Below are 22,064 nucleotides of genomic sequence, written 5' to 3' on the forward strand. Positions count from 1 at the left end.
ATCCGAACATAAATAGGATATAGAGTTTTTTGAATTACAGGGGATAATTTTAAAATTTTAAAAGATGTAGAAGTGTAAAAAGAAATGTATGAAAGTGTAGGAAGAAACAATCAAAACAAAATAAAGATAGCTTGTTTGGATTATAAACAAAACCTTAACTCACCATTCTTAATATGTGAAAATAAATAAGTACAATAATAATCACATGCATTAAAAAAAGACTAAACTAGAGAGTATAACATTCTTGAATCTCTTTCACTTCCACCTCAAAGTTTGAGGCAGAAGAATTTAGTATAGCCTGTCATCCACCAACACACGATGGTAGTAATCTTCGATTGCACCCACTACTTCAGTAGTCATGTTAAATATAATTTGGTTGGATCTCCAAACTGTATTGTCCAGTTGAATAGTCAACTGATCCATTGGCATTGGAGTAGAGCTTCCGACTGGTAGACTTTGCCCGGAGGATGATCGCCAAATGAACTGGTGGCACTTGCAGCCACAATGCCAGATCCCAGTTCAATTGAAATGGCGATGCTTGGAACATTGAAAAACAGAAGCATGGCAACAGAGAGACCAAGAAATTCAGCAGCCATATTGGTTGGAAATATTGTAACTGAAGTTGAAGTTGTGTCCATAGAATATAGTATATCTGAAGGAAATTTCTTGGTCACGTGGAAGACTTTTGGCAGCGGAACATCATACTATCACAATACAAGATAGTTTCAATTACCAAGCCGCCAACAAGACGATGATGATAGACTTTGGAACAATCATTATGCAAATTATTTTTATATTACATGTATGCAATATATATTTTTGTTCTAAACTCTTTTAGAAGAATGTAGAAAAGCAGAAAACATTACTTGCCGGTCAATCCTGCGGATTTGTTTTCTTTATTTTAACCGGTCAGACATTGATATGTTTTTTCCTGGGTCAATCTTGAAAACCCTTGGTTGCATTTTCTTGAAAACCCTTTGTGTTCTTTTTAGACATTAAAATAAATTTATCAATTTTTAAAATAATTTGTAGACTTTTCTAAATTTCAATTCATTAAATTATTGATTTTCTAAAACTGTTTACGGATTTTTATCTTAATTTATTTTGTAACGTAAAACATACTTCAATATTTCACTACTGTTACCTTGACCTGTAACAGAACCGAAAAAATAACTATATAGAACGGTCCCTTGGGTCGTCTAGCCACGTTGCCAATGAGAGTCTGTCTGGACACTTCTAGCATGTAGTAGATGGTAATATGATATACGCAAAATCAAATTACGACTTATAATTTCTTTTTCAATTTTTTTTTTGTTTTCAGGTTTGTAGAGACTGTTTGGTTAATTGCAAATGAGATTAGCACACGATGCAGTAAAATAATTAAAATATAACTTTGTAAGTAAAAAATATAACTCTCATTTAAAAAAATACAGAAACGTCTAGTAACGGAAAGTGCAAATTGTCATTTCAACACATTATTACTTTGTAACTGAAAATATTTATTACAAAACAGAAACTAGGATTTGATTTTGAATATTTATTGTTTTAAATTTGTATAATAGAAAAATGGTACTATTTAAGACTAATAAGAATTAAAAATAATTTTATGTAATAGATAAGCAGAGTGCGAAAAGGCACTAAACGGTTAGTTTCTGGGAGAGTCTAGAACTTCAGCACCTTTGTATTGGTGATAGTTAGCGACTCTCTCACTCTCTTTTTGTTATATGAACCACTTGGGTTTCCGAGTCTCATTCGTTCTGTCTGCTTCGCATTCTCGCTGAAATCGATCGTCTATCACATTGTGTTGCTCTGCTGTGTCACTCAGGTTTTCATCTCTTCCCGATTGTTACTGCTTAATTTTTCTTATACTGTCTCGTTGTGTTTTAGTAGTTAATCGATCAATGTAATCGTCATCACCATACTCACAATCACACTACCAACGCAGTTTCACTTAACTTTTAAATTGGGGAAAATGTAACGGAAGAGAATAGGAATTTGAACGGGTTTTATCTCTTGCTTTTTTAACGTTATTCTTGATGATGATTAGTTTCTTGGATCTTGCTACTTGACTACATCAGAGAAAGAGATTCGTTGTTAGGTTTCGCGTTTTGCTGAACTTGTCTGCGGCGTTGAAAGAGTTGTGATAAGTTGACGGATTTATTTCATATTTTTAAGAAGGATAAAACATCATAAGTGCGAATTTTTGATGTTGATTGTTTTAGTGACATACTCTAGTTATTCGCTTGTAGTGTACATGTTCGTAAGAAGTCCTGCGCGGAATGTATCTCTTGTTTTTTAACCCTGGGAATTTGTTCTATTATTGTTCCTGTTCCTAAATAATGTTAACTTTTTGGATATATATATATATATATATATACACACACACACATACATACACACACGTCAATGAAGGGACTTGAACGCTATCTTTATTTGTAGTTGAACGACGTCAGAATGTTTCCTATTTTATTTTGTGCTGTTGTTTGAGAAGATTATGTAGGTATGTCTGAATTGTGGTGGGATACTTATGAGTATACTTGTGTAATTTTAATTTACTTCTGGAAGCGTTATCTTCAGAAATTTGAGGGAAAATCTAGTTAAACAGATGTAGAATGGATGGCTCATGATCAATCATAAATCATCACATGTGAAATGTTATTTCTGCTTTTGCTTTACTATATACTCTGTTCCTCACTTCTATGATGATCAAGACGGTTTTTGTTCTAAATAGTGCTCAACTTTCACAAATTGAAAATTTCAAACAGAATATTGATAGAGATTTTTCTTGTCTAAGCTGAGTTTGTCTTTTAGAGCGTTCTGCTAAACACTCCTGTATAATATATGGATAAACCTCTACTTTCTTTTATCTGTCAAACACAGGATGGCGGAACCTGCATATATTGTGACGTCTGACAGTGAAACCACCGGAGAAGAAAAGTCATCTGCTTTTTCTGAAATAGCAATTGGAATTGATATTGGCACATCACAATGTAGTGTTGCTATGTGGAGTGGTTCCGGAGTGGAGCTCTTGAAGAACACAGGGAATCAAAAGACTATGAAATCGTTTGTAACTTTCAAAGGTAACACCCCTTCTGGTGGAGTCAGCAGTCAACTCTCCTACGAGGATGAGATGTTGTCTGGAGCCACGATTTTTAACATGAAACGCCTGATAGGCAGAGTTGATACCGACCCAGTTGTCCAGGCTTGTAAGAATCTCCCATTTCTAGTGCAGACCTTGGACATCGGTGTTCGTCCATTTATTGCCGCATTAGGGAACAATGTGTGGAGATCCACCACTCCAGAAGAAGTCCTGGCGATATTTCTGGTGGAATTAAGAGCAATGATTGAAGCTCAGCTGAAACGACGAATAAGAAACGTGGTTTTAACAGTTCCAGTTTCGTTCAGTCGATTTCAGCTAACCCGGATAGAGCGCGCCTGTGCCATGGCTGGTCTTCATGTTCTGAGGTTGATGCCTGAACCAACAGCTGTGGCTTTGTTGTATGCTCAACAACAACAGCAAAGTTCTCATGATAGTATGGGCAGTGGAATGGAGAAAATTGCTCTAATTTTCAATATGGGTGCTGGTTATTGTGATGTTGCTGTCACTGCTACAGCTGGAGGAGTTTCACAGATTAAAGCCTTGGCAGGAAGTACCATTGGTGGTGAAGACTTGCTTCAGAATATGATGCGTCATCTGTTGCCAGAATCTGAAAATCTATTTCGAAATCATGGAGTCAGCGAAATTAAGCGGATGGGCCTGCTACGAGTTGCAACCCAGGATGCAATTCACCAACTTTCCTCTCAGAACAGCGTTCGGGTTGATGTAGATTTGGGAGATGATGTGAAGATATGCAAAGCTGTTCACCGAGAGGAGTTTGAGGAGGTTAACAGAAAGGTGTTTGAGAAATGTGAAAGCCTTATCATTCAGTGTTTGAAAGATGCCAAGGTAGAAGTTGAAGATTTAAATGACGTGATAATTGTAGGTGGATGCTCTTATATCCCCAGGGTGAAGAGTCTTGTTGCTAACGTTTGTAGAAGGAAGGAACTTTATAAAGGCATGCATCCTTTGGAAGCTGCTGTTTGCGGTGCAGCAGTGGAAGGAGCAGTCGCTTCAGGCATCAATGATCCCTTGGGGAACTTGGACTTGTTAACTATCCAAGCTACACCTCTTGCCATTGGGATTCGTGCTGATGGAAACAAATTTGTGCCCGTAATTCCGAAAGATACTGCTATGCCAGCGCGAAAGGAGCTAGTTTTCACAACAGTTCATGATAATCAAACGGAGGCATTGATTATTGTCTATGAAGGTGAGGGGGAAAAAGCCGAAGAAAACCACCTGTTGGGATATTTCAAGATAATGGGAATACCTGCGGCGCCTAAAGGTATCCCAGAAATCAATGTGTGCATGGACATAAACGCTGCAAACGTGCTAAGAGTTTTAGCTGGTGTTGTGATGCCGGGTTCTCGCAAACCTGCTGTTCCTGTTATGGAAGTAAGGATGCCATCGGTGGATGACGGCCATGGTTGGTGCGCTGAGGCACTAAATAGAAGCTATGGTGCCACACTTGATTTGGTTACTCTCCGGAAAATCGCATTATAAAGTTACACTGGTACACAACTTTACATCATTTTTTACTTGTCATCCTGTGTCTGTTTCAGCAATAGAAGGTGATATACAGTACATGTCTGTTGTTTGTATTTTGTGACTAGAATAATGGAAACAATGAGTTCCAGGATAGCTTGATGAGTTGACATTTAACCCTCTACTTGCTTAGCTTTTTAGATTTAAAGATTCCTTTTCCAAATTTGTCGGTATGTTTTCTAAAAATTAAACTCAGATTTTAAGCATTAAAAAATGTCTAATTACGCTGACATTAAATAATATCTATCTTTATTTTTCATCTCTCAAAATATACGTACTATATACATACATATGCACATATATTTATTATATTCTGAGAATAATTTTTTGAAAGAATCACTGACTAGTTTTTTTCAGTAATTTTTTTCTGTGATAGATCAAGATAAGAATAATTGTCTTTCTCTTGTAGTCATTTTTAGAGTAACTTGTGTATGTTATTTTTTTGATAAAAAAGTTAGACAGTTCCTAGCTTAAGGAAAAGTAAAGTTATATATCTTATAAAATAATGAAATTATTTTAATTAAGTACAAGGTTGACTTCTATTATTAAAGTAAGATTAAAAATATATATAATTTTTATTTAAATACACTTTTTGTAATTAATTTATTATATAAAAATATTTATATCTAAACTAAATTATAAAATAGTTTATTCGTATACTTTATGAACCATAAAAATTATATTTAATCCATATGGTGTGTTCATCCAAATCCTTTAAGACCTTTGATGAAGCAAGCGATGCAAATGATAGATGGAATCGTGGAAGTTGGTGTTCCTGTTGGGTACAAATAAAATCACATATAGGATAAAATAAGAGATGAACATGAATTTATATACACATAAAATACTTTAATTGATAAGAGGCCTTTTGGAGTGGTACCAAAAGTAAATCTGTGAGGGCCTCATAATATATACACACTCTAAAATGTCACTTCTAAGGTTTCAAATTATTTAAAATAGGGTATCCTAAAATGTCACCTCTGGGGTTTCAAATTATTTAAAATAGAGTAAAAGTAAAAAAAAATTTAACTAAGTAACGTGATATTTCTTAGGTTTAATGTCTCGGTAGGTCCCTATTTTCGGCGTGAATCTCAAATAGGTCCCTTTTCTTTTCGGTGTCTCAATTGGGTCCCCATTTTTGTAAAATTGTAACAATTAGGGGTCTGCCGTCAAATTGAACAAACGGCCGTTTAATTGTTTGTTACGTGGCATGAACAGTGTTTTCAGTAATCACACGTGGCATGATTCCCATCTGACACGTAAGAAACAATTAAACGGCCGTTTGTCCAATTTGACGGCAGACCCCTAATTGTTACAATTTTACAAAAATGGGGACTCAATTGAGACGCCGAAAAGAAAAGGGACCTACGCCGAAAATAGGGACCTACCGAGACATTAAACCTATTTCTTACCATGTCGCTAGTTTGAGTTAGTTGGGACCAATAGCATTGTTTCATATTCATTTTCAAATGAAAAAATTCATCCCATGATGATATAATATTATTTTTATCATGTTTTCATTTTCATTAAATGACTAATATACACCTATATTCATACATATATTTACTTTTATACTATTTTAATATTAATTAATTAAATTTTAAAAAAATTACGATATTACTAAATATTCACTATCAAATAAATGTATTTTTATTTTTTTATTATCAAATATTTATAAATAAAACATAATTATATATTTTAAATTAAAATAACATAAAATTTGTGAGAACTAAAATATTTATTAAAATAATCAATAAAACAAAACTCATAAAATTAAAAATATTTTTAAAAAAGTTATGACAAGAAACAAGTATCGAGTTTAAAAATATTTTAAATATTTTTTTATTTCCTTTCCCTAAATTTTAGTTAAATCTTTTTTATATAATAATAAAAATAATAATATATCACTTCAACGAAATCATATAAAAAATTAATAATAATTAAAATTTAATATAATTTTTTTATTTTTTAAAATTTAGTTGGATAATAATAAATATAAAATTGATGATAATAATATTAAATTAATACTTATACCTATATATAAATACCTACATATAAAGATTATTTCTTTTTGTGTATATAATTTTTATTTCTATTTTATCTTTTACAATTTAATTATTAATTGGCTTTTTAGAAAAATATAATGCTTAACTTATTATTTTTTATAATAAGAGCTAGTTTGAAATAGTTTGTATATAACTGTCAAACGTTTTTTCTTTCTTTTATATATATATATATATATCATTATATCATATAATAAATTATGAATATTTTAATAATTAAAATTGAACGAGAAAAAATATTAAGCAAGTATAAAAACAGAGACGAGATAAGTATGTACATACCTATCCTTCTTCTTCTAATACTCAATAGGAAAATCGAATATAACTTATACTTACTATATCGTTAAAACGGAAAATGTTTAAATAATACTCACTCATTTGTCACTTATAATAAAAACGCATCTCTTCCGCAAACCACCCTTGGTCACTCGTGAATCATCCTTTCTGATCTCCCACTGCTCCAGTCTTCTTTTCCTTTTAGGTCTTCTAGACTTCTGCACTTCATTATCCATCACTTCGAATCGAAGAAAGAACGCGCACCCTCCCACTTCCAACTACATAATCTTCACCCATGAACACCGACGCTTCGAATCGAAGAAATAATGGGATTTTTTCCCTCACGCGAACCCTAATAGTAAGAACCCCCAATTTGTTTCCCAATCTCAGTTGCATTTCTCAATTAAAGGGGGCTGCCCTTCAAGTTTTTCAATTTTCCTAGTATGCCCTTACCCAAAAGTGAATATACATCTGTGCATACCAATTATTTAATATAAAAATCGTTTTAAATGCCACGTCTGATTAGTAACTGCACTAACCATGCCACGTAACCAATACTGTTACGGCCGTTTGTCCAATTTAATGGCAGACCTCTAATTGATTCAATTTTACAAAAACAAGGACCTAATTGAGACGCCAAAAAGAAAGAGGAACTATTTGAAATTCATGACCAAAATAGGGACCTACGAAGACATTAAACCTTGTTTAAAATGAGAAACATTTTTAAAGGTTTTTCTTTGTTTAAAGTGGAAAACCCAGAAAAAAAACTAAGGAAAAAAAAAAAGCCAAGATAGTGTGATCATCTTCTAAACTGTGTTAACTTTAATTTAATGGGAGAACCACGTTGAATCGTTTTAAATAAAATGGAGATGGAGACTGAATTAAGGACAAAAAAAATAAAGGATCAAATTTAATAAATCCCACAAATATTGAGACTAAAATACTAATCAAGTCAAAAGATAAAACCTATAACTGATAAGTATTATGTTACACAAAATTGTATGAAATAATTTAAAAAATTTAATCGAGATAAAGTAATCATAAACCTAATCAGCCTAGAATTATGTTGCTTTCTTGCTCTGCTGATAATCCATAATTATTTATAACAATGTTTTTACTCTTATGAAACCCACACAGTCTGTAGCTTGTAGACCCCTAACCCTAGCTGGCACCATACTTTGTCATTTACAAAGGTTGAAGTTGGATTTTCTTTGAATAAACTCTGATTGTTTATCTTTTCGCAATTAGTTTAGTTAATTAAATATTTTTTATTGTAGTTCAAAAATATTTTGAGTGTAAGACTCAATTGTGTTAAATGAAAGTAAAATTAAATATTAAATAAAAGTTTCATTTTTTTTAATTTTGTGGGCTAAATTTTTTAAAAAATAAACAGAAGATAGAAATCGCGAATGAAAAGTTAAAAGAATATTATAAAATTGTATATATTGAAAAAAATGTGTTTTTTTTAACGTTCATTTGGAAACATTTAGTCTTTTATAAGGTGAACTACTTAAAAGAAAACTTTTTTTTTCTTATTTATCAATATAATATTATCCATAGTTGAGTTGATAATAGTAAAGTTTGAGATTATCAAGTGAATTGGGATACTTTTTTATAGATATTTTAGTGGAAACACATCTTATATAAACATTTGTGTTTCTTAATCTAAATAATTAATTTAATTTTAAAAAATTAACTAAATTTAAATAAATGATAATTTAAAATGATTGTTTTAATTTAAAAAGATAATTAAATTTAAATTAAAGTTAACTTTTATTTGAAAAATTAAATTAGAATGTAATTATTTTAATTAAAGTTAACGATTATTTAAAAATAAAATTGAAATATATATATATATATATATATATATATATATATATATATATATATATATGAAAAAGAAATTTTTTCTTTATATAAAACTATATACTATGTAAAATACGATGAAAATGTTTGTTTAGTATAATTAACTTCCTCACCTTCTTTAAAAACTTTCACACTTTTTGTTTCAGAAATTGTGAATTTCTTAAAATGCTTTAATCTTATTTTCACATAGACAAAACTATCGTAGTTATGTAGAAAAGTCTATAACAAAAACTTACATCAAGAGAAAAAAAACATTTAATTATTACAAAACTTTACTATATCTCAAGAAACGAAAAACAAAATATCATTATTTCCTAAAAAATATAAAATATTCTTAATGCACGACATTTATAAGATAATTTAAGAAAAGTATAAATTGAAATACGAAAATTTGGTTCAACAATTCATTAAAGTATTTGGTTAACTTTTCTCATTTCATTTTTAAAATAGTATTCATACATTCGTTTGTACAAGTTTTTCTACCTCTGGTTCTTTAATTCTCTAACGTAGATCATATACCGAGTAAGTCTTTCAATGCATTTCATTCAAAAGTGAAATAAATGTGTTTTCCCTTATTGGTTTGCAGCATCAACTAGGCCTTGATCCATATCCATCCCATTGAAGTAGTTGAACTTTTAAATTGGAAAATAGAAAAAAGGTATTGACTATGGGACTTCAGTTTTAACATGGCAGAGTCAATGGAAATGAGTGCATTCGTTTTCATCTAATTAATTGGACAAGACAACTAGCACTGACAACTTTGAATGTACATTTGATGTCATGGTGGCTGCAAATTAGGGAGAATTAATAAGATGTGAATTTAACTAGTGTTTCATGAACAATCCATAAACGCTTAATTTCTAATTGTAGTTATTTATATTTAAGAAGAAGGTATTCCATTGACAAATGTACAATAAATAAATATAAAGTACAGACACCCAGAAATCTATTATCGAAAAATCTAACAAGTACACAGTACCTCACAAACCTAGTACTTAAGTCGATCTATCGTCTAAAGTCTTCCAGTGCATAATTGTCGTGAAGTATGCCGGCACACTATTCATGATATTCATTCAGCATATGCATGCATGTATATCTTACTACGACACAGCTTCAGCTTTGACTGCATTGCGTAGCTCTTTCCTACCAAAAATGGCTATCCAATTTCTTCTCTTTATTGCCTTCCTTCTATGTTCCTTTGCTTCTGGGATTGATGCTAACTCAATCCAACTGGGCTCCACCATCGTGGCTGGCACCAATTCATCTTGGCGGTCATCCTCTGGGAATTATGCCTTTGGATTCTACAACCTTGTTAGTGGCCGCTATCTTGTTGGAATCTGGTTTGACAAAATTCCAAATAAAACATTGGTTTGGTCTGCAAACCGTGACAACCCAGTAGAAATTGGATCATACATCAATCTCACACGAAGTGGCCAATTTGTGCTCCAACCTCTCAACGGGACTTCATTTCCCATCTACGAAGGAACAAACACAGCATCAGCAGTTATGCAGAATGACGGGAATTTCGTCTTGAAGAATGCACTTTCCAACGTTATATGGCAGAGCTTTGATTCACCCACGGATACTCTTCTATTAGGCCAAACTTTGAATTCCAATCGGAATCTCTATTCCAATGCCAATGGATCAGTTGACTACTCAACTGGACAATACAGTTTGGAGATGTTGGGAAACAGCGGTACTTGTTCCCTCCTCTGTGAATCCCAAAATGGGCACTGTGCGGAAGCGTAAAAATAAAAGCGTAGAGAAAGAGAAAATTAACACTGGAAATTTTAACGTGGAAAATCCTCTCGGAAAAAACCACGGGACCTAGTCCAGAAAAATATCTCCACTATGAAAGTAGGATTACAGTGTTTCTCTCACTCTCTGAGGATCTCTCAATTAATCTCACCCTCTCGGATGGTACACAAAACTCTCAGTTTTACACACTCACAAAATAGACTCTCTCTATTTTTCTCTCAGACAACTGTGGCTTCACTTCTCTCTCACGTTTCCTTCTCCTATGGTTTCTCACTCAAATTTGAGTGGCTTTGCTTCTCTCTCTCTTCACCGAATTTTTCTTCTTGGTGAATGTCTTCACCTTCACTCTCTCACGGAAAGTTTCTTCTCGGTGGATATCTCTACCTCTGCTGCACACACTGGCTTCCAATTTATAAAGGAAAAGAAGCAAACAAAGCATGGGTGGCTGTGCTGAAAATCCGGAAAGTTGCGTGCATTATTTTTGGCATGGGAACAAGGTTCCTGCATTTCAGCTTATCATTGGGACCCATAATTTTGTTTTATTCCAACAAAACTCCCCCATAAAACAAAAAATGGGTCTTTCATCCCTTCTTGACTTAATTTGAATGTACCAAGATACCAGCACCTTGGCAACAGTCTTCAACCTTCTTGGTTGGTATTGACTTAGTCATCATGTTAGACCAATTCAAGTCTGTATGGATTTTCTCTATCTTCAATTTCTTCTCATCCAGCGCTTCTCGTATCCAGTGATACCGCACGTCGATATGCTTCGAGCGTGAATGGAACATGGGGTTCTTGGTCAGATGAATGGTACTTTGATTATCACAGTTCACCACATAATCATCTTGATTATGTCCTAATTCACTTAGGAAATTCTTCATCCATAACATCTCTTTAGAGGCTTCAGTCACCGCTACATACTCTGCTTCAGCAGTAGACAATGTCACACATTTCTGTAGTTTTGATTGCCAAGAAACAGCTCCCCCTGCAAAAGTAATCAGATAACCTGATGTTGACTTCCTTGAATCGACATCTCCAGCCATGTCTGAGTCTGAATATCCGATTAGCTTTAGATCTCCATTGCCAAAACACAAGCTTCTTTTGGCAGATCCTCTTAGATACCTCAGTATCCACTTAACAGCTTCCCAATGCTCCTTTCCTGGATTTGACAGGAATCTGCTCACAACTCCTACAGCATAGCCAATATCTGGCCTCGTACAAACCATTGCATACATAAGGCTACCCACGGCAGAAGAGTAGGGTACCTTGCTCATTTCTTCTTTTTCTTCTTCATTCTTTGGACATTGCGACTTGCTGAGTTTGAAATGTCCAGCGATTGGAACACGAGCAGATTTGGCATTGTGCATGTTGAACCTTTTGAGAATCTTCTCAATGTAATCTTCTTGAGATACCCATAGCATTCTTCTAGAACGATCTCTGGAGATTTTCATTCCAAGTATCTTCTTTACTGCACCCAGGTCTTTCATGGCAAAAGACTTGCTTAATGCCTTCTTGAGAGCAGCTATTTTAATTTTGTCCTTCCCTACAATCAACATATCATCAACATATAAGAGAAGTATGATGGACTCACCATTTTCATAATGCTTCACAAACACGCAATGGTCTGCGGAGGTCTTCTTGAAATTATGTTGGATCATGAAGGAATCGAATTTCTTGTACCATTGTCTTGGAGCTTGCTTCAGACCATAGAGACTTTTCTTCAGACGACACACCAAGTGTTCTTTGCCTGGTTCTTCAAAACCCTCTGGTTGCTTCATGTAAATTTCTTCTTCTAGGTCTCCATGTAAGAATGCTGTCTTGACGTCCAGTTGTTCAATCTCCAAGTCTAGTGTTGCTGCCAGACCGAAAATTGCTCTAATGGATGTCATCTTCACTACTGGTGAGAATATTTCATCAAAGTCTATTCCTTTCTTCTGGTTGCACCCCTTCACGACAATTCGTGCTTTGTACCTTGGGCTTGGGTTGTTCTCTTCATTCTTGAGCTTGAACACCCATTTGTTCTGCAATGCTCTCCTTTCTTTTGGTAATTCTACCAAATCATAAGTCTGATTTTCCTTTAAGGATTGCATCTCTTCTTCCATGGCTTGCAACCATTTGTCTTTGTCTTCCGTCTCCATTGCTTCTACAAAGCTTTGAGGTTCACCTTCATCAGTAAAATTAACATATTCATCTGAAAAATACCTTCTTGACGGTTGCTTCTGCCTTGTTGATCGTCTCAATTGGGGTTCTTGCGGAGCATCCTCAATTGGTTGATCTTCTTCCGTCAGATTAGGTTGATCTGCTTCTTCAGCCATTTCATCAAGTTGTAACTCTGGTTCGGCTTGATGAGTCTCTCCCCCTAAGTTGTTCATCACAATAGGGCTTTGATCACTTATCAGCTTAAGTGTTGGTTTCTCCACTTTCTTGATGTCTTGGATTGTCTGATCTTCAAAGAACACCACATCTCTGCTTCGAGCAATCTTTCTGTTTGCAGGATCCCATAATCTGAAACCAAATTCATCTCTCGGAGAACCAAGGTATATGCACTCTTTCGCCTTAGCATCGAGCTTTGCTCTTTCATCTTTCGGAATGTGAACAGATGCCTTACATCCGAAGACTTTCAAGTTGCGATATGAGGCCTTTTTACCGGACCATACTTCTTCTGGTATCTTACCGTTTAATGGTCTTGATGGTGATAAGTTGATCAAATCAGCTGCTGTCACCACTGCCTCCCCCCAGAATGACTTGGGAAGTTTTGCGTGAGACAACATGCTCCTGACCTTCTCGGCAATCGTTCTGTTGAATCTTTCAGCTACACCATTCATCTGAGGTGTCTTGGGAGGTACTTTCTCATGTTTGATCCCATGAGTCTTGCAATAGTACTCGAACGGACCTCTATACTCTCCACCATTATCACTTCTCAGACATTTCAACTTTCTACCAGTTTCACGTTCAACTGAGGCGTGAAACTCCTTGAAGATTCGTAGAACTTCATCTTTTCTCTTCAATGGATAGACCCACAATTTTCTGGAGTGGTCATCAATGAAGGTAACAAAATATTGAGCACCACCAAGGGATTTTTCAGATGTTGAGCAAACATCTGAGTGTACAAGATCCAAAATATGCTCTTTTCTTCTTCCATTTTCAGATCTACGGAAGGACACTCTATGCTGTTTACCTGCTAGGCAGTCTTCACATAATTCAAGTGGTTGTCCTTTTATACTTTGGAGATGATCTTTTGCGAGGATCTCTAATCCCTTCTCGCTCATGTGGCCTAGTCTTTTGTGCCACAACTCCTTACTTTCTTCTTGAGCAACATTCGTCTCTCCTTTGTATATTTTTCCTTGCATGCAGTACAAGGAGCCTTCCTTCTTTCCTCGAGCAACAATCATGCTTCCTCGGCTAAGTTTCCATTTTCCATCTCCAAACTGGTTGTTCATTCCAGCATCATCTAGCTTACCGACTGAGATAAGGTTTAGACGCATCTCTGGTACATGTCTTACCTCCTTCAGCACAAGTTTGTTTCCATTTTCTGTCGTCAAAGTCACTTCTCCTATGCCCACAATTTTGCTTGTGACATGATTTCCCATCTTCACTGTTCCAAAGTCTCCTTTTTGATAGGATGAGAAGAATCCCTCATGAGGAGTAACATGGAAAGATGCTCCGGTATCTACTATCCAAGTGCAGTCATCAAAAGCAATATTTAGATAGTTTACCTCAGTGATAAGGAACACATTCTCATCATTTGATACCACCGCCGTTGTGGTCTTTTCTTCCAGCTTCTTTTTGGGATCTACCATATCAGGGTGTACAGTTCCATTCTTCTGATCTCTCTTCAGGAATCTACATTCTGGCTTCTTGTGACCATCTTTTCCACAATAAAAGCATGTCAGACCTTTGGAACGAGACTTGAATCTTCCTCGTGACTTTTCACGTTTTCCTTTGCTTCTGTTTTCACTCCTTCCTCTATTCTCAACAACATTGGCTTCTGAGTGACTACTCGATCCCCTTTCTTTCCTTCTGGATTCTTCATTCAGTAAACTGTCTGTGATGTTATCCAGACTGAGCTTTCCATCTGGTGTTGAGTTACTGAGAGTGACCACCAATGTGTCCCAGCTCTCAGGTAGAGAACTAAGGAGTAAAAGAGCCTGTAATTCATCATCAATTTTCATATCTGCTTTCATTAACTGGTTCACAATACCTTTGAAGGTATTGAGATGCTCGATCATATTCTGGTCGTCAGAGTACTCCAACTTTACGAGTCGCCTGACTAGGTGAGCTTTGTTTCTTGGAGTCTTCTTTTGAATCATAGATTCAAGCTTTGTCCATAACTCATACGCATCGGTATAAGTCGATACATGCTCAAAGAGACTTCTGTCGATGTATTTCCGAATCATAGCCACCGCTTTACGATTCAGAATCTCCCAGTCTTTTTCGGTCTTCCCTTCCGGAATTTCCAGATTTGTGATCGGCTCATACAAATCCTTGCAGTATAGATGATCTTCCATCATCGGCTTCCAGTAGGAATAATTATCCGCAGTTAGCTTGAACATGTCTCCTTCCATCTTGAGTTTCAAAGGATTTCTGACTTTTTCGAACCGGTAGCTCTGATACCACTGTTGGGAAACAGCGGTACTTGTTCCCTCCTCTGTGAATCCCAAAATGGGCACTGTGCGGAAGCGTAAAAATAAAAGCGTAGAGAAAGAGAAAATTAACACTGGAAATTTTAACGTGGAAAATCCTCTCGGAAAAAACCACGGGACCTAGTCCAGAAAAATATCTCCACTATGAAAGTAGGATTACAGTGTTTCTCTCACTCTCTGAGGATCTCTCAATTAATCTCACCCTCTCGGATGGTACACAAAACTCTCAGTTTTACACACTCACAAAATAGACTCTCTCTATTTTTCTCTCAGACAACTGTGGCTTCACTTCTCTCTCACGTTTCCTTCTCCTATGGTTTCTCACTCAAATTTGAGTGGCTTTGCTTCTCTCTCTCTTCACCGAATTTTTCTTCTTGGTGAATGTCTTCACCTTCACTCTCTCACGGAAAGTTTCTTCTCGGTGGATATCTCTACCTCTGCTGCACACACTGGCTTCCAATTTATAAAGGAAAAGAAGCAAACAAAGCATGGGTGGCTGTGCTGAAAATCCGGAAAGTTGCGTGCATTATTTTTGGCATGGGAACAAGGTTCCTGCATTTCAGCTTATCATTGGGACCCATAATTTTGTTTTATTCCAACAGGAGATTCAGCAATCTGATGGCAACATTCTTCTTAAAGCTTACCGGTTCACGGATTCTGCCTACTGGTGGAGTGACACTGTCCAAAACACAGGTGTGAGAATTATTTTCGACAACACAACAGCTTTTCTTTACGCGGTCAATGCCACCCACCAAATTATATTTAACATGACCACCGAGGTTGAGGGTGCAATCGAAGATTATTATCACCGTGTGGTGGTGGATGACAAGGGAAACTTTCAGAAGTGGATTTACCACAAAGAAAATGGAAGTGAGTGGAGATCTGTGTGGCAGGCAGTAACAGAGCCTTGCACTGTGACTGCCCTTTGTGGGGTGTATGGCTTTTGCAATACAACTGATTCTGACAACCATACATATACCTGTGGATGCTTACCTGGATATACTCCTTTGGATCCAACAGCACCCTCCAAGGGGTGCTATCTCAGTGAGGTTAAGGACTTGTGTGCTGCAAATTCTTCTGGGTCTAACTTTATGGTGGAAGTGAAAAAGATTCAACATGCTGACATACCAAACCATGGCTATGTTTTTTTTGATCTACAAGTCTTGAATGGCGTGGATCAGGAAACATGCAAGAAAGAATTGTTGGATGACTGTCTCTGCATGGTTGCTGTTTCACTTGGCAATAATTGCTATAAGAAAAAATGGCCAATTGTAAATGCCGCGAGAATCTTCCCTAAAACTAGTAATAGTGTGATGCTGGTTAAAGTTCCTCTGGTTGCCAATGATAAGGAGTCATCGTCTGTGGTTGTTCTGGTAGTGGCTCTCATTTCTTGCTCCCTACTTGCTGTCCTGTTTGCAGCCACTACCATTTATCATCACCCCGTTTGTCAGCATCTCATGCACAAACAAGCACCACCAAAGCCAAAGACAAAGCCTATGGATATCAATCTAAAGGTATTTTCATTCCAACAGCTGAGAGAAGCGACAAATGGATTCAAAGAAAAACTTGGTCGAGGAGCCTATGGTACAGTGTATGGCGGGATTTTAAAATTGGAAGGTCAACAGGTTCAGGTTGCTGTAAAAAAACTGGAGCAAGTAGAAGAGCAAGGTGATAAAGAATTTGAGACAGAAGTTCAAGTTATTGCTCTTACTCATCACAGAAATCTTGTTGGGCTATTGGGCTTTTGCAATGAGCAGAGTCACAGGCTTTTGGTTTATGAGAAAATGGAAAAAGGAACACTATCCGACTTCCTTTTCGGAGAAGGGGATAAACCCAGCTGGGAGAGTAGAGTCAGAATTGTGCTTGAAATTGCAAGAGGCTTGTTATATCTGCATGAAGAGTGTGACCATCAAATCATCCACTGTGACATAAAGCCTCAAAATGTTCTGCTTGACTCTAGTTACACTGCAAAGATCTCAGATTTTGGACTGGCAAAGTTGCTAATGAAAGATAAAACTCGAACAAACACCAATGCTAGAGGAACAGTGGGATATATGGCACCAGAATGGCTAAAAAATGCACCTGTTACTACAAAGGTGGATATCTACAGCTTTGGTGTCATGTTGTTGGAGATCATATTTTGCAGAAAACACATTGAGTTGCATCAAATTGAGGATGAAACAATGGGTGATGACTTGATACTAATAGATTGGGTTATGTATCTGGCAAAAGAAAACAATTTAAGAGCACCAGTTATTCATCATCTTGAAGTTGAAAATGATATCAAGAGGTTTGAAATAATGGCCATGGTTGGATTATGGTGTGTAAACCCCAATCCAACTCTTCGACCATCAATGAAAATTGTGGTACAGATGTTGGAAGGAAATGTCGAAGTGGGAGTCTCAACAATAGACACATAGATAGCAAAAATGTTCTATGAAAATTTACATTAATTTTCTTGTCTTCTAAATTTGTATAAGATTGCCTTGTCTTCAACTTTTGCATGCCATTTGATCGTTATGGTAACACTGATTGTTCTAACATGTTTCACCAACATAATTCTCCCACTTTGTTACCTTTCGATTATGTTAAACTCTTAATTTTTGGTATCAAAACATCTTTCTGAAATTATTGGACAACTTATCTATTTTAATGGAGATTTCAGATTTTAAGATGAAGTTGTAAATATTGAACCTTAATCAGATTGAATCATGAGACGTTGGACCATGATTCATAACCGAACTTTATTTTTATCTAATTTGTTTAATTACAGCGATACATAACCTTCAATCTTGAGTCGGATTAGATGAAATTTTTTTCTACAAAAGGCATTGTTATGTTTTTAGATGTTCAACTTAGCTATTACGGTAAACTTACGGAACATCAAACCAACGCTTTTCCTTTGCGTACCACAATGTGCAAGATGAACTTTTAGTGGCATTTTATGTCTATAAATTTCAAATGACTTTTCATACAAACAAAAGGGAAATAAATGTGTTCACCCTCATTTCTTTTCTGCAGTTTCAACTAAGCCGAATGTGTGAAAAGCAAGCCAAACTTAACAACTTGGAAGTTTCATTATTAAAGAGGCAAATTGAATTGTCAGATTCATATTAACTACAGTTAGCTGTACTAAGTCATTATTGCACAATTCTATGGACTTTGATGGGTTGCAAGTTTACATCCAACTAAAGTTAGCATGGCTAAAACAAGACAAAAGAAGAATCCTCAGGTCAACTTCTTTAGTTGATGATTTATACACCTTTCACTCACACCACATTCATTTCAAGCAAATCCAATGTCTTTGGCTATCTTTCACCTTTCCATTCTCCTACTACTTCCATTTCTGAATGTTTTCCATGCCATTGTACAACCAAACACCAGCATCATTGCTGGATCAAACTCTACGTGGAAGTCACCCTCGGGTGATTTTGAATTTGGATTCCTCCATCTTCCCAGTGGTCTCTTTCTTGTGGGAATATGGTTTGGGAGAATCTCAGATATAACACTCGCATGGTACCTCTCTCCCCCTGTGGAACCAAATTCCCAAATCCAATTCACTTCTGCCGGAAACCTTGTCGTAGTACACCCAAATGGGACTACTGCTAACACCATATACGATTCAGCAGAAGGCGGTGCTGCAACTTCTGCTGACATGCAAGATGATGGCAATTTTGTGATCAAGGACTCCAACTTAGTATCTGTGTGGCAGAGTTTCAACTATCCAACCAACACCATCTTACCGGGCCAAAGCTTGCTGAGTACTAAAACCCTCTATTCCAAGGGCAAAGGACCTTCAAACTACTCGTTGGGAAGCTTCCTGTTACAAATGCAAGATGATGGTGACTTGGTGCTCAAAGCGTACAAGTGGTTAGACCCTCCATACTGGTACATTTCAACCATAACCTCCAATGTGACTTTGGTGTTTAATGCTACCACTGCTCTAATGTACCTCGTTGGCGCCGAGAACATCTATTCTATAACCAACACTTCTCCAACCCCGGTGGAGGATTATTACCATCGTGCCGTAATAGATGAGAATGGGAATTTCCAGCATTATGCATATCACAGAAGGAACGGGAGCAGGTGGAGCAGGGTTTGGAGAGCAGTGGAGGATCCTTGCAGAGTGAATGTTGTCTGTGGTGTGTATGGCTTGTGCACTTCTCTTGACAATGAATCAGTCAAGTGTGAGTGTATTCCAGGTTATATCCCTTTGGATGATCAAGATGTTTCAAAAGGGTGTCGCCCACCAGCTGTCATCAATTACTGTGCAGAAAACAACTTCAAGCTCCAGGTCTTTGACGACACTGATTTCCATTTTGGTACTCATCTTGTTAGGTTGGCTGGTGTTGACTTCGAAAGTTGTAAGAAGGATGTAATAGATGATTGTAACATTGTTGCTGCAACTTATGACCATTCCACCTTCACATGTGCAAAGAAGAGACTGCCCATACTGAATGCTAGAAATAGCTCTTCTTCAAAGGGATTGAAAGCACTGCTTAAAGTTGCTAACAGGATTGAGTCTGGAACATACAAACATCTAAAGAAGAAATTTTTTAATGTAAGAGTCCTTTTGAAGGTTCTTGTTGCAGTTACTGCAACTCTTGCCTGTTTCTTTGGTGCCCTTGCTGTCTACTATCATCCTTTCACTCGGAGACTATCAAGAAAAAAGAAGCATCTGAACGCAACAGCTATTGGAATCAACTTCAGAGAATTTACCTTTCAGGAGCTGCATGAAGCAACAGACGGATTTACTAAGATTCTTGGAAAGGGAGCTTCTGGCAGAGTCTATCGTGGTGCTTTAGTGATAGATGATGCAGAGATTGATGTAGCAGTCAAGAAACTAGAAAAGAAAATAGAGAAAAGTGAAAGTGAATTCACGACTGAGCTCAAAATTATTGGTCTTACCCATCATAGAAATTTGGTGAGGCTTTTGGGCTTTTGCACTGAGAGCAGCCATCTGATTCTTGTGTATGAGTTGATGCCAAATGGCGCCCTCTCTAGTATTTTGTTTGGAGAGCGGGAAAGGCCTCAATGGAGCCAGAGGATTGAAATGGCTCTTGGAGTCGCAAGAGGCTTACTATACTTGCACGAAGAGTGCAACACCCAAATCATACATTGCGACATAAAGCCCGAAAATGTGTTACTTGATGCCAATTACACAGCAAAGATTGCAGATTTTGGGCTGTCGAAGCTTTTGAACAAAGATCAAACTAGAACAAACACTAACTTAAGAGGAACGATAGGATACCTGGCACCTGAATGGCTAAGGAGTGCACCAGTAACTACAAAAGTTGACATATACAGTTTTGGGGTTATGTTATTGGAGATTATTTGCTGCAGGAGGCACGTTGAGATTTGTGAGGATGGAAAAGACAGTGAAGATGATGATTTGGTTCTTTCAAATTGGGTTTTAAGGTGTGTGGTGTCTAGGCAACTAGAGGTAGTGGTGAGACATGACACAGAAGTGCTGAATGATTTCAAGAAGTTTGAGGAAATGGCCTTGGTTGGACTATGGTGTGTTCATCCAAATCCTGCTTTAAGACCTTTGATGAAGCAAGTGATGCAAATGCTAGATGGAACAGTGGAAGTTGGTGTTCCTCCTTTGGTTTACGATATGATGATGGCAGATCATGGCCTGTAGTATATCCCCGCACTGCTAAAGCTTTCCAATGATTCTTCAAGCTTTTCACTTGATCCAAAAGACTTTGATGAGCTCGTTGCTTGAATGATCTACGTTTCTGTGTTCTCTTCAGTTTTTATTTTTTGCATAATGAATTTCAATAGAGGCCCGAACATTCCACACAATAAGTAACATGATATTTCTTACCATGTTTCTGGTTTCGGTTAGATGGGATGAATTGCACTATTTCATATTCATTTTCAAACGAAAAAATTCATCTCATCTTCATGTCTATATTCAAAAGATATTATTCATATCCAATAATAGGTTAATACAGAAATGAGTTCAAATAATACCTAAATACCAGTTCATTTGTCATTTAAAATACAAAACATATATGTTACCATACAATGATTTTCAATTTCATGTATAATCTAAATAGGGTACTCTTTTTGTCTACTACTTTAAAAAGAGAATTATTCTTCCAGAAAATAGGTTTATCATTTATGAAAATATGCTTAAAATGGAGAAGATTAATTTGATGACACTTTTCATCAATTCGGAATCATTTTTTACAAATTAAAAGTACATTATGAAAAGTATTTTACAGAAAGTAAAAGAAAAAAAAAGGTGTAGAAAGTAAAAGTACATTCCATAACTTTCTTATGGTTGCTACTTCAAATCTAAAAATACCTTCATAAATATTTATTTTGGAAATTTTTTCTTATATTTCGGATATAATGTTTCCGAAAATATTTTCCAAATCTAAAATTAATTTCGAAAATATTCAATCTAAAAAATATTAAAAATAAAGAAGTTCGGGGGTACAACTTCCATGGGAGTGCACGAAGAAAAAAGGAAGGTGCAGTAAGAAAAACATTTTTTCCATGTATTTGTTTCTAGCTTGTGTTCTCTTGGGCTTTACGGGGTTGGGCCTTTAGCATTACCAAAAGACAAGTATTTAATCCCTCCAACGCAAGATTTTTTTTTCTTTAAGTTTAAAATATACAAATTAACGTTATAGAAGAAAACATATTTTTAAAGTAAAATATTTAAAATAAAAATGAAATTATACGTGCTTTATAAAAATAGTATTATACATCTATTTTCATTATCGATGATTTAAAATGGGCTATTATATTGGTTATACAAATAAAATAAAAATATACATCTAAACTTATAGTTTTAAGATT

At 35.9% G+C, this 22,064-nt stretch overlaps 2 protein-coding genes and 1 pseudogene across 3 annotated transcripts; all 3 read left to right on the plus strand.

Moving 5' to 3' along the window:
* Positions 1-1,633: 1,633 nt before the first annotated feature.
* LOC148191849 (heat shock 70 kDa protein 8 pseudogene) lies at positions 1,634-4,738 on the plus strand (annotated as a pseudogene). Its single transcript, XR_015782544.1, has 2 exons — positions 1,634-1,825; positions 2,881-4,738. The product of XR_015782544.1 is annotated as a heat shock 70 kDa protein 8 pseudogene (transcript).
* Positions 4,739-9,909: 5,171 nt separating this feature from the next.
* Positions 9,910-17,739, plus strand: LOC148191850 (G-type lectin S-receptor-like serine/threonine-protein kinase LECRK4). Its single transcript, XM_088099972.1, has 4 exons — positions 9,910-10,543; positions 13,205-13,364; positions 14,667-14,814; positions 15,851-17,739. The coding sequence occupies exons 1-4, from the start codon at positions 9,910-9,912 to the stop codon at positions 17,666-17,668; spliced, it is 2,760 nt and encodes a 919-aa protein (XP_087956098.1). The 3' UTR covers positions 17,669-17,739.
* An 807-nt stretch (positions 17,740-18,546) lies between these two features.
* On the plus strand, positions 18,547-21,139 carry LOC124841711 (G-type lectin S-receptor-like serine/threonine-protein kinase LECRK2). The gene has a single exon (XM_047318033.2). The coding sequence runs from the start codon at positions 18,547-18,549 to the stop codon at positions 20,890-20,892; it is 2,346 nt and encodes a 781-aa protein (XP_047173989.2). The 3' UTR covers positions 20,893-21,139.
* The last annotated feature ends 925 nt before the right edge of the window (positions 21,140-22,064 follow it).

This window comes from Vigna umbellata, chromosome 10 (assembly GCF_029865625.1).
Source record: "Vigna umbellata cultivar VRB3 chromosome 10, Vumbellata_1.0, whole genome shotgun sequence".
NCBI lineage: Eukaryota > Viridiplantae > Streptophyta > Magnoliopsida > Fabales > Fabaceae > Vigna > Vigna umbellata.

Coding starts and splice junctions, on each gene's coding strand:
- LOC148191850 (XM_088099972.1), top strand. CDS start 9,910: ATGATATTCATTCAGCATATGCATGCATGTATATCTTACTACGACACA. Junction 10,544..13,204: donor GGAGATGTTGGGAAACAGCG/GTACTTGTTCCC, acceptor GAATGTGAACAG/ATGCCTTACATCCGAAGACT. Junction 14,815..15,850: donor GGTTCACAATACCTTTGAAG/GTATTGAGATGC, acceptor TTATTCCAACAG/GAGATTCAGCAATCTGATGG.
- LOC124841711 (XM_047318033.2), top strand. CDS start 18,547: ATGTCTTTGGCTATCTTTCACCTTTCCATTCTCCTACTACTTCCATTT.